Raw genomic sequence first — 12300 nt, 5'->3', positions numbered from 1 at the left:
GATATTGATGATGAGTGTGAGGATATTGATGATGAGTGTGAGGATATTAATGGTGAATATGAGGATATTGATGATGAGTATGAGGATATTGATGATGGGTACAAGGATATTGATGATGAGTATCAGGATATTGATGATCAGTATGGGGATATTGATGGTGAGTACGAGGATATTGATGATGAGTATGAGGATATTAATGGTGAATATGAGGATATTGATGATGAGTACGAGGATATTGATGATGAGTATGAGGATATTAATTGTGAATATGAGGATATTGATGTTGAGCATGAGGATATTGATGATAAGTATGGGGATATTGATGGTGAATACGAGGATATTGATGATGAGTATGAGGATATTAATTGTGAATATGAGGATATTGATGATGAGTCTGAGGATATTGATGATGAGTATGAGGATATTGATGATGAGTACGAGGATAGTGATGATGAGTATGAGGATATTGATGATAAGTACGAGGATAATGATGGTGAATATGAGGATATTGATGATGAGGACGAGGATATTGATGGTGAATTCGAGGATATTGATGCTGAGTAGGGCAGCATGGTAGTACAGTTGTTAGCACAGTTGCTTCACATCTCCAGGGTCCCAGGTTCAATTCCCAGCTTCGATCACCGTCTGTGCGGATTCTGCACGCTCTCCCTGTGTCTGCGTGGGTTTCTTCCGGGTGCTCCGGTTTCCTCCCACAGTCCAAAGATGTGCAGGTTAGGTGCATTGGCCAAGCTAAATTGTCCCTAGTGTCAAAAAAAGGTTAGGTGGGGTTGCTGGGTTATGGGGATAGGGTGTGGGCTGAGGTAGGGTGCTTGCTCTTTCCAAGGGCTGGTGCAGACTTGATAGGCCAAATGGCATCCTTCTGCACTGTAAATTCTGTGAACTCTATGATTCACTGCGCCAAGGTCCCAGGTTCAATTCCCGGCTTGGTCGCTGTCTGTGCAGAGTCTACACATTCTCCCCGTGTCTCCCCACTCCATGTGCTCCATGTTTTCTCCCATAAGTCACGAAAGCCGTGCTGTTAGGTAATTTGGAGATTCTGAATTCTCCCTCTGGTGGCGGAATGTGGCAACTAGGGGCTTTTCACAGTAACTTCATTGCAGTGTTAATACAAGCCTACTTGTGACAATAAAGATTATTATTAATATATTGATGATGGTACGAGGATATTCATGATGGGTACAAGGAAATTGATGATGAGTATGAGGATATTGATGATGAGTATGAGGATATTGATGATGAGTACGAGGATATTGATGATGAGTATGAGGATATTGATGATGAGTATGAGGATATTGATGATGAGTATGAGGATATTGATGATGAGTACGAGGATATTGATGATGAGTATGAGGATATTGATGATGAGTACGAGGATATTGATGATGAGTACGAGGATATTGATGATGAATACGAGGCTATTGATGGTGAGTACGATGATATTGATAATGAATATGAGGATATTGATGATGAGTACAAGGATATTAACTCTGATGAAGAGGACGATGAGGACACATCCGAAGAATATGAATATGATGAAGAAATTGACAACTGGGAGAGTGAGCCAGCGGAGGCCGATGACAAAGCGCTGGTAAGATGGTTTCAAGGGCATGATGAGGTGCTGGCACTGCACATAATGCCAATGGTGGAGAAACTGGCTCCAGAGGCAGATGGTGAATCGCCTCAGGCCTCTGAAATGGTTCCGGAGTCGATTCCCTGATCCTCGACTCGACCGGAAGGTGAGTTACAGGAGGTGATGACTAGATTGCACTGTAGCTCGACGGATCACACATGTATACTCGAGAAAGACCAGGATGACCCATCGCCTGAATCATCAGTGCCAGAGAACATTTGTATCATACTCTCCAGTGATGAGGAGCCATTAATCGCTGATCCAACAAGCGTAGAAGGGATAACACCTGATGTTATAGATGTGACCTCCACCCAGGCCCCCGGGAGCGAGGCTCCAGTTGAGGGCACAGAAATGGGTGTGGCTACGCAATCCCTGGGGAGCACGCCGGCACCACAGGACCCAATTGAGGATCCACACACTTCTGTGCACAGGGTGCAGACCAACACCGAAACACCAAACCTAAACATAAGAAGCAAACAGGCACCGGAAAGTGGCGACCAGGGGCTTTGCACAGTAACTTCATTGATAGCCGACTGGTGACAAGAAGCGATCTTTATTTCCATTTCATTTTCATTTGATTTTCAAAAGTACTCGACAGATGATCATTAAAACAGAAATAGACGAAGAGGAGAAGAGTGAGAGAGCTAGGTCATCCCGCTGATGAAAACAAAAGAAATGTTGGTGTTGTGACTGACCAGCCAGACACAGAGAACATCAAACGAAGGAACAAACAGCATTGTGGGAAGAAGCGAAAAAGGAAAAAGCTGGTGACATCAATGATGAGTGTCTTCAAAAGGCAATGTGTCAAAAGGATACAAAGCAAGTGACGGTCATGCAAACCAACCTTCAAAAAGGATGGGAACAGACCAAGTGACCACAGGGGTGATCCCGTGAGGGAGGCACAAAGGGCTGGGCGAAAGGGCAAAATTGCCATTTCCTTTCCCAATACTTGCCGGACGTGCATGTTAACGTTAAGTTCCTACAGGTACAGGACAGGGTTTGTAAAGCTCCCTCGACACTGTCCCCATCAAACACTCCCAGGACAGGTACAGCACGGGGTTAGATACAGAGTAAAGCTCCCTCCACACTATCCCCATCAAACACTCCCAGGACAGGTACAGCACGGGGTTAGATACAGAGTAAAGCTCCCTCTACACTGTCCCCATCAAACACTCCCAGGACAGGTACAGCACGGGGTTAGATACAGAGTAAAGCTCCCTCTACACTGTCCCCATCAAACACTCCCAGGGCAGGTACAGCACGGGGTTAGATACAGAGTAAAGCTCCCTCTACACTGTCCCCTTCAAACACTCCCAGGACAGGTACAGCACGGGGTTAGATACAGAGTAAAGCTCCCTCTACACTGTCCCCATCAAACACTCCCAGGACAGGTACAGCACGGGGTTAGATACAGAGTAAAGCTCCCTCTACACTGTCCCCATCAAACACTCCCAGGACAGGTACAACACGGGGTTAGATACAGAGTAAAGCTCCCTCTACACTGTCCCCATCAAACACTCCCAGGACAGGTACAGCACGGGGTTAGATACAGAGTAAAGCTCCCTCTACACTGTCCCCATCAAACACTCCCAGGACAGGTACAGCACGGGGTTAGATACAGATTAAAGCTCCCTCTACACTGTCCCCATCAAACACTCCCAGAACAGGTACAGCACGTGGTTAGATACAGAGTAAAGCTCCCTCTACACTGTCCCCATCAAACACTCCCAGGACAGGTACAGCACGGGGTTAGATACAGAGTAAAGCTCCCTCTACACTGTCCCCATCAAACACTCCCAGGATAGGTACAGCACGGGGTTAGATACAGAGTAAAGCTCCCTCTACACTGTCCCCATCAAACACCCCCAGGACAGGTACAGCACGGGGTTAGATACAGAGTAAAGCTCCCTCTACACTGTCCCCATCAAACACTCCCAGGACAGGTACAGCACGGGGTTAGATACAGAGTAAAGCTCCCTCTACACTGTCCCTATCAAACACTCCCAGGACAGGTACAGCACGGGGTTAGATACAGAGTACAGCTCCCTCTACACTGTCCACTTCAAACAATCCCAGAACAGGTACAGCATGGGGTTAGATACAGAGTAAACCTCCCTCTACACTGTCCCCATCAAACACTCCAGGGACAGGTACAGCACGGGGTTAGATACAGAGTAAAGCTCCCTCTACACTGTCCCCATCAAACACTCCCAGGACAGGTACAGCACGGGGTTAGGTACAGAGTAAAGCCCCCTCTACACTGCCCCCATCAAACACTCCCAGGACAGGTACAGCACGGGGTTAGATACAGAGGAAAGCTCCCTCTACACTGTCCCCATCAAACAACCCCAGGACAGGTACAGCACGGGGTTAGATACAGAGTAAAGCTCCCTCTACACTGTCCCCATCAAACACTCCCAGGACAGGTACAGCACGGGGTTAGATACAGAGTAAAGCTCCTTCTACACTGTCCCTATCAAACACTCCCAGGACAGGTACAGCACGGGGTTAGATACAGAGTAAAGCTCCCTCTACACTGTCCACATCAAACACTCCCAGGACAGGTACAGCATGGGGTTAGATACAGAGTAAAGCTCCCTCTACACTGTCCCCATCAAACACTACAGGGACAGGTACAGCACGGGGTTAGATACAGAGTAAAGCTCCCTCTACACTGTCCCCATCAAACACTCCCAGGACAGGTACAGCACGGGGTTAGGTACAGAGTAAAGCCCCCTCTACACTGTCCCCATCAAACACGCCCAGGACAGGTACAGCACGAGGTTAGATACAGAGTAAAGCTCCCTCTACACTGTCCCCATCAAACACTCCCAGGAAAGGTACAGCACAGGGTTAGATACAGAGTAAAGCTCCCTCCACACTGTCCCCATCAAACACTCCCAGGACAGGTACAGCACGGGGTTAGATACAGAGTAAAGCTCCTTCTACACTGTCCCCATCAAACACTCCCAGGACAGGTACAGCACGGGGTTAGATACAGGGTAAAGCTCCCTCCACACTGTCCCCATCAAACATTCCCAGGACAGGTACAGCACGGGGTTAGATACAGAGTAAAGCTCCCTCTACACTGTCCCCATCAAATACTCCCAGGACAGGTACAGCACGGGGTTAGGTACAGAGTAAAGCTCCCTCTACACTGTCCCCATCAAACACTCCCAGGACAGGTACAGCACGGGGTTAGATACAGAGTAAAGCTCCCTCTACACTGTCCCCATCAAACACGCCCAGGACAGGTACAGCACGAGGTTAGATACAGAGTAAAGCTCCCTCTACACTGTCCCCATCAAACATTCCCAGGACAGGTACAGCACGGGATTAGATACAGAGTAAAACTCCCTCTACACTGTCCCCATCAAACACTCCCAGGAGAGGTACAGCACGCGGTTAGATACAGAGTAAAGCTCCCTCTACACTGTCCCCATCAAACACTCCCAGGACAGGTACAGCACGTGATTAGATACAGAGTAAAGCTCCCTCTACACTGTCCCCATCAAACACTCCCAGGACAGGTACAGCCCGGGGTTAGATACAGAGTAAAGCTCCCTCTACACTGTCCCCATCAAACACGCCCAGGACAGGTACAGCACGGGGTTAGATACAGAGTAAAGCTCCCTCTACACTGTCCCCATCAAACACTCCCAGGACAGGTACAGCACGGGATTAGATACAGAGTAAAGCTCCCTCTACACTGTCCCCATCAAACACTCCCAGGACAGGTACAGCCCGATGTTAGATACAGAGTAAAGCTCCCTCTACACTGTCCCCATCAAACACGCCCAGGACAGGTACAGCACGGGGTTAGATACAGAGTAAAGCTCCCTCTACACTGTTCCCATCAAATACTCCCAGGACAGGTACAGCACGGGGTTAGGTACAGAGTAAAGCTCCCTCTACACTGTCCCCATCAAACACTCCCAGGACAGGTACAGCACGGGGTTAGATACAGAGTAAAGCTCCCTCTACACTGTCCCCATCAAACACGCCCAGGACAGGTACAGCACGAGGTTAGACACAGAGTAAAGCTCCCTCTACACTGTCCCCATCAAACACTCCCAGGACAGGTACAGCCCGATGTTAGATACAGAGTAAAGTTCCTTCCACACTGTCCCCATCAAATAGTCCCAGGACAGGTACAGCACGGGGTTAGATACAGAGTAAAGCTCCCTCTACACTGTTCCCATCAAATACTCCCAGGACAGGTACAGCACGGGGTTAGGTACAGAGTAAAGCTCCCTCTACACTGTCCCCATCAAACACTCCCAGGACAGGTACAGCACGGGGTTAGATACAGAGTAAAGCTCCCTCTACACTGTCCCCATCAAACACGCCCAGGACAGGTACAGCACGAGGTTAGACACAGAGTAAAGCTCCCTCTACACTGTCCCCATCAAACACTCCCAGGACAGGTACAGCACGGGGTTAGATACAGAGTAAAGCTCCTTCTACACTGTCCCTATCAAACACTCCCAGGACAGGTACAGCACGGGGTTAGATACAGCGTAAAGCTCCCTCTACACTGTCCACATCAAACACTCCCAGGACATCTACAGCATGGGGTTAGATACAGAGTAAAGCTCCCTCTACACTGTCCCCATCAAACACTACAGGGACAGGTACAGCACGGGGTTAGATACAGAGTAAAGCTCCCTCTACACTGTCCCCATCAAACACTCCCAGGACAGGTACAGCACGGGGTTAGGTACAGAGTAAAGCCCCCTCTACACTGTCCCCATCAAACACGCCCAGGACAGGTACAGCACGAGGTTAGATACAGAGTAAAGCTCCCTCTACACTGTCCCCATCAAACACTCCCAGGAAAGGTACAGCACAGGGTTAGATACAGAGTAAAGCTCCCTCCACACTGTCCCCATCAAACACTCCCAGGACAGGTACAGCACGGGGTTAGATACAGAGTAAAGCTCCTTCTACACTGTCCCCATCAAACACTCCCAGGACAGGTACAGCACGGGGTTAGATACAGAGTAAAGCTCCCTCTACACTGTCCCCATCAAACACTCCCAGGACAGGTACAGCACGGGATTAGATACAGAGTAAAGTTCCCTCTACACTGTCCCCATCAAACACTCCCAGGACAGGTACAGCCCGATGTTAGATACAGAGTAAAGTTCCCTCTACACTGTCCCCATCAAACACGCCCAGGACAGGTACAGCACGGGGTTAGATACAGAGTAAAGCTCCCTCTACACTGTCCCCATCAAATACTCCCAGGACAGGTACAGCAGAGGATAGATACAGAGTAAAGCTCCTTCCACACTGTCCCCATCAAACAGTCCCAGGACAGGTACAGCACGGGGTTAGATACAGAGTAAAGCTCCCTCTACACTGTTCCTATCAAATACTCCCAGGACAGGTACAGCACGGGGCTAGGTACAGAGTAAAGCTCCCTCTACACTGTCCCCATCAAACACTCCCAGGACAGGTACAGCACGGGGTTAGATACAGAGTAAAGCTCCCTCTACACTGTCCCCATCAAACACGCCCAGGACAGGTACAGCACGAGGTTAGATACAGAGTAAAGCTCCCTCTACACTGTCCCCATCTAACACTCCCAGGACAGGTACAGCACGGGGTTAGATACAGAGTAAAGCTCCCTCCACACTGTCCCCATCAAACACTCCCAGGACAGGTACAGCACGGGGTTAGATACAGAGTAAAGCTCCCTCTACACTGTCCCCATCAAACACTCCCAGGACAGGTACTGCACGGGATTAGATACAGAGTAAAGCTCCCTCTACACTGTCCCCATCAAACACTCCCAGGACAGGTACAGCCCGGGGTTAGATACAGAGTAAAGCTCCCTCTACACTGTCCCCATCAAACACGCCCAGGACAGGTACAGCACGGGGTTAGATACAGAGTAAAGCTCCCTCTACACTGTCCCCATCAAATACTCCCAGGACAGGTACAGCACAGGATAGATACAGAGTAATGCTCCCTCCACACTGTCCCCATCAAACATTCCCAGGACAGGTACAGCACGGGGTTAGATACAGAGTAAAGCTCCCTCTACACTGTCCCCATCAAATACTCCCAGGACAGGTACAGCACGGGGTTAGGTACAGAGTAAAGCTCCCTCTACACTGTCCCCATCAAACACTCCCAGGACAGGTACAGCACGGGGTTAGATACAGAGTAAAGCTCCCTCTACACTGTCCCCATCAAACACGCCCAGGACAGGTACAGCACGAGGTTAGATACAGAGTAAAGCTCCCTCTACACTGTCCCCATCAAACATTCCCAGGACAGGTACAGCACGGGATTAGATACAGAGTAAAACTCCCTCTACACTGTCCCCATCAAACACTCCCAGGAGAGGTACAGCACGCGGTTAGATACAGAGTAAAGCTCCCTCTACACTGTCCCCATCAAACACTCCCAGGACAGGTACAGCACGTGATTAGATACAGAGTAAAGCTCCCTCTACACTGTCCCCATCAAACACTCCCAGGACAGGTACAGCCCGGGGTTAGATACAGAGTAAAGCTCCCTCTACACTGTCCCCATCAAACACGCCCAGGACAGGTACAGCACGGGGTTAGATACAGAGTAAAGCTCCCTCTACACTGTCCCCATCAAATACTCCCAGGACAGGTACAGCACAGGATAGATACAGAGTAAAGCTCCCTCCACACTGTCCCCATCAAACATTCCCAGGACAGGTACAGCACGGGGTTAGATACAGAGTAAAGCTCCCTCTACACTGTCCCCATCAAACACGCCCAGGACCGGTACAGCTCGAGGTTAGATACAGAGTAAAGCTCCCTCTACACTGTCCCCATCCAACACTCCCAGGACAGGTAAAGCATGGGGTTAGATACAGAGTAAAGCTCCCTCTACACTGTCCCCATCAAACACTCCCAGGACAGGTACAGCACGGGGTTAGATACAGAGTAAAGCTCCCTCTACACTGTCCCCATCAAACACTCCCAGGATAGGTACAGCACGGGGTTAGATACAGAGTAAAGCTCCCTCTACACTGTCCCCATCAAACACTCCCAGGACAGGTACAGCATGGGGTTAGATACAGAGTAAAGCTCCCTCTACACTGTCCCCATCAAACACTCCCAGGACAGGTACAGCACGGGGTTAGATACAGAGTAAAGCTCCCTCTACACTGTCCCCATCAAACACTCCCAGGACAGGTACAGCACGGGGTTATGTACAGAGTAAAGTTTACTTTCTCTCACTTTCAATATTCTTTTTCTGTTCTGCTTTTATCCACTTCCAACAAACAGATAGCTCCCTCTCACCCTTTCTCCCCTTCTTTAAGATACTCCTTAAAACCCACCTCACTGACCCACGCTTTGATCATTTTCCCTGACATCGTCCTGCTTGGCCCAGTCGTCATGTATTGTTTTCGAACACTGAGAAGCCGCTGAGATGGTTTATTACGTTCAATGTGTTGCATATATACAGGATGTGAGCAATTTCTGTTCGCAGTAACCATAGTGCTTGAGTCTGGATGAAAAATTGCAGATTCACGTTTAAAAAGGGAAACACTCCTCCCCCCCACCCCCGGCCAACAGGCCGCATGAGCACCGGGAGTATTGCCAACCTCTCTCCCACATGTCGATACTGTCTCTTCTGAAACACGCACTGTTGCCAGCCGCTGCCCACGCATGAGGACGCTGGCATTCCCTGAGGGGTCGCTCCTTACCTTTGTTGGAATGACCACTGGCAGGGGTAGCAATAGAAGTGGAACCAGGAATATAATCAGCTGGTTCCGGAAGGCCCAAACTATTCTCCAACGGGAGCCCATTGCTTCAGGCTGTGTGTGAACACAGTCCTCTTCAACACTGTGTGAGCTCTATCAGAGCAGAGAGGGCAGCAGTGATTTATGTGTAACAGGAACACAATTAAACATTAACCTTCCCATTTTTTATCTGCAGAATATTGTAAGCTGAATGGAAGAGGCAGGCATTACAGAATTTATGAAATAGCTTCCCAGGGAGCAAAGTGTCACAAAGTTGGTTTCTGTTTTGTAGGAGTTTGTGGACTAGACTTTGGATTGAAGTTTTAATCTCCCAGAATGTCCGACTGTTCACACCGGCACCTCTACCTCCCTGGACTCATTCAAATGTCACTCCTTTACCCTCGGGGATTTCGGCTAAAGGTTTGTTTGGGTCATTTTCACTTCTTTTCCTTCTGTTCACAGGACGCAGACTGGGCACCCTTTCCTCTGGGCACGAGGCTGAGGAATGACCTGACAGAGGTCTGTAAACTGCAGAGCGAGGCCGGCAGCGCGGGTTCAATTCCTGTCCCCGCCAACGTTGCTCATGAAGCAACCCCATTCTCAACCTTGCCCCTCGCCTGAGGTGTGGTGACCCTCAGGTCAACTCACCACCAGTCAGCTCTCCCCCCTCAAAGGGGAAAGCAGCCGCTGGCCCGTGAGGACTATGGTGACTTTCGTATCAACAGACGGATTAGGAGCAGGCCATTCGGCCCTTTGAGCCTGCTATCCGTGTGGCTGATCTGATTGTAACTTCCACCCCTCATTTCTTCCTACCATTGTTAACCTTTCTCCCTTTTCTTAATCAAGAACCTATCCAACTCTCCCTTAAACTCTGCTTCCACTGCCCTTTGAGGGAGAGAGTTCCAGGAACTCACAAAGATTCTCCTATAATAAAAATAATAATCTTTATTAGTGTCACAAGTAGGCTTACACTAACATTGCAATGAAGTTACTGTGAAAATCCCCTAGTCGCCACATTCCGGCGCCTGTTCGGGTACACACAGAGGGAGAATTTGGAATTCACCTAACTGTGCGTCTTTCGGGACTTGTGGGAGGAAACCGGAGCACCCGGAGGAAACCCACGCAGACACATGGGCCGGGACTCTCCGCCAGCGACGCCGGCCTGCCTATTCTCCGGCGCCGTTTTTCCGGGCGGGGTCTGGATCACCACCACGTCGGTCAGGGGCATGCCCCGCCGGCCATTCACCAGGCCCCAAAGGGCCGAGTGGCCGACACGTTTTGCCCAGTCCCGCAGGCATGGATTACTCCGGCGCTGTTTTTCGGGCGGACTCTTGCGGGCCGTAAGCCGCGGGGACCACTCAGGGGCCCCAGGCCCCTAGCCCCCTAGGAAGGTGAGAATTCCTGACTTTCGGGGGCCGTTGACGCCGGAGTTGTTGGCGCCTGTTTTCCCGCCTGCATGGCGACATAGCCCCAATTTTCAGAGAATCCCACCCATGGAGAACATCCTCATCTCCATTTTAAATGGCCGACCCCTTATATTTAAGCAGTGACCCCTCATTCTAGATTCTCCCACAAGAGGAAACATCCTCTCCACATCCTCTGTCCATACCCCTCAGGGTTTTATATGTTTAGATCAAGTTGCCTTTTACTCATCTAAACGGTAGTGGATACAAACCCAACCTCTCCAAACTTTCCTCAGAAGGCAACCCACCCATTCCTGGTAAACCTTCTCTGAGCTGCTCCCAACCCATTTACACATTTCCTTAAATAAGGAGACCGGCACTGTCCACAATACTCCAGATGTGGTCAAAGTGTGACCCAGGACACACAGGGAAATACCAGGTCAGATGGACAAAGCTTGATAAACAAAATCGATTTTCAAGAAAATACACTTTAGAAAGTCTAGTGGACAACTGAAGACCCAACCACCAATGGTGGAGTGATTAAAATGAGGGCTCACCAAGAGGCAGTAATGGAGAAGTGCAGAGATCTCACAGGGTTGTTGGGTTGGAGGAGATGACAGAGGTGGGAAGGGACGAGGCCGTGTTGAGGATTTGAAAACGGTGAGAATTTTTAAATCCAGACCCAGCTTGACTGGGAGTGTACAGCAATCCCTCTGCTCTAACTCAGAATGTTTTTTTTCATAAATTTAGATTACCCAATTATTTTTCCCAATTAAGGGGCAATTTAGCGTGGCCAATCCACCTACTCTGCACATTTTTGGGTTGTAGGGGCGAAACCCACGCAGACACGGGGAGAATGTGCAAACTCCACACGGACAGTGACCCAGAGCTGGGATCGAACCTGGAACCTCAGCGCCGTGTGGCGGTTGTGCTAACCACTAGGCCACCGTGCTGACTCAGAATGTTGAGGGTTGAAGTCCCACTTGAGCATAGGAATCAAGGCTGACACTCCCGTACAGTACCGAGGGAGTTCTGCACTGTCACACGTCCTCTCTTTCAGGTGAGGTGTTAAACTGAGGCCCCGCCTGCCCTCTCAGATCCCTCTCTATTCTGGGTAAGAGGAGAGTTCTTCCCAGTGTCCTGGCCAATATCTACGTCTCAAACTGCCTGACACAAGCAGATTACGGGTGGGTGTGGACTAGAGGATGTCACTGTGCACAAATCGGCACCCATGACCCTTCCGTTACAACAGGGACGGCAAAGGTCCTCCGTCACCCATTGGGGCATCCAATAGATGTGAAAGGCGGCTATAGAAATGAAAATCTTTCTTTCTTTCTGCAGCCAATCCTGCGGAGAGGAGAGAGAGGGAAAGGGTTAAGCAAGCTGTCCCAGTCTGCTAACCCTTATTAGTATAATTATTAATGATTTCCTTTCACGTTGAACTTCTTGGGCAGAATTCTCCAACCCCCCGGGGGGGGTCGGAGAATCGCCCGGGGCCGGCGTCAATCCCG

The 12300-nt window shown here is 49.7% G+C and overlaps 1 protein-coding gene across 1 annotated transcript in view; it reads right to left on the bottom strand.

Moving 5' to 3' along the window:
* The window catches only part of LOC119975183 (solute carrier family 13 member 2-like), a 75352-nt gene extending 65854 nt beyond the window's left edge, over positions 1-9498 (bottom strand). Inside the window, exon 1 of the mRNA XM_038814783.1 lies at positions 9351-9498. Coding sequence (XP_038670711.1) covers positions 9351-9452 — 102 coding nt within the window. The 5' untranslated portion in view covers positions 9453-9498. The remainder of the gene's footprint in view (positions 1-9350) is intronic.
* Positions 9499-12300: the final 2802 nt, after the last annotated feature.

Source organism: Scyliorhinus canicula, chromosome 12 (assembly GCF_902713615.1).
Source record: "Scyliorhinus canicula chromosome 12, sScyCan1.1, whole genome shotgun sequence".
Taxonomy (NCBI): Eukaryota; Metazoa; Chordata; class Chondrichthyes; order Carcharhiniformes; family Scyliorhinidae; genus Scyliorhinus; species Scyliorhinus canicula.
This window is presented reverse-complemented; position numbering and strand designations above follow the sequence as displayed.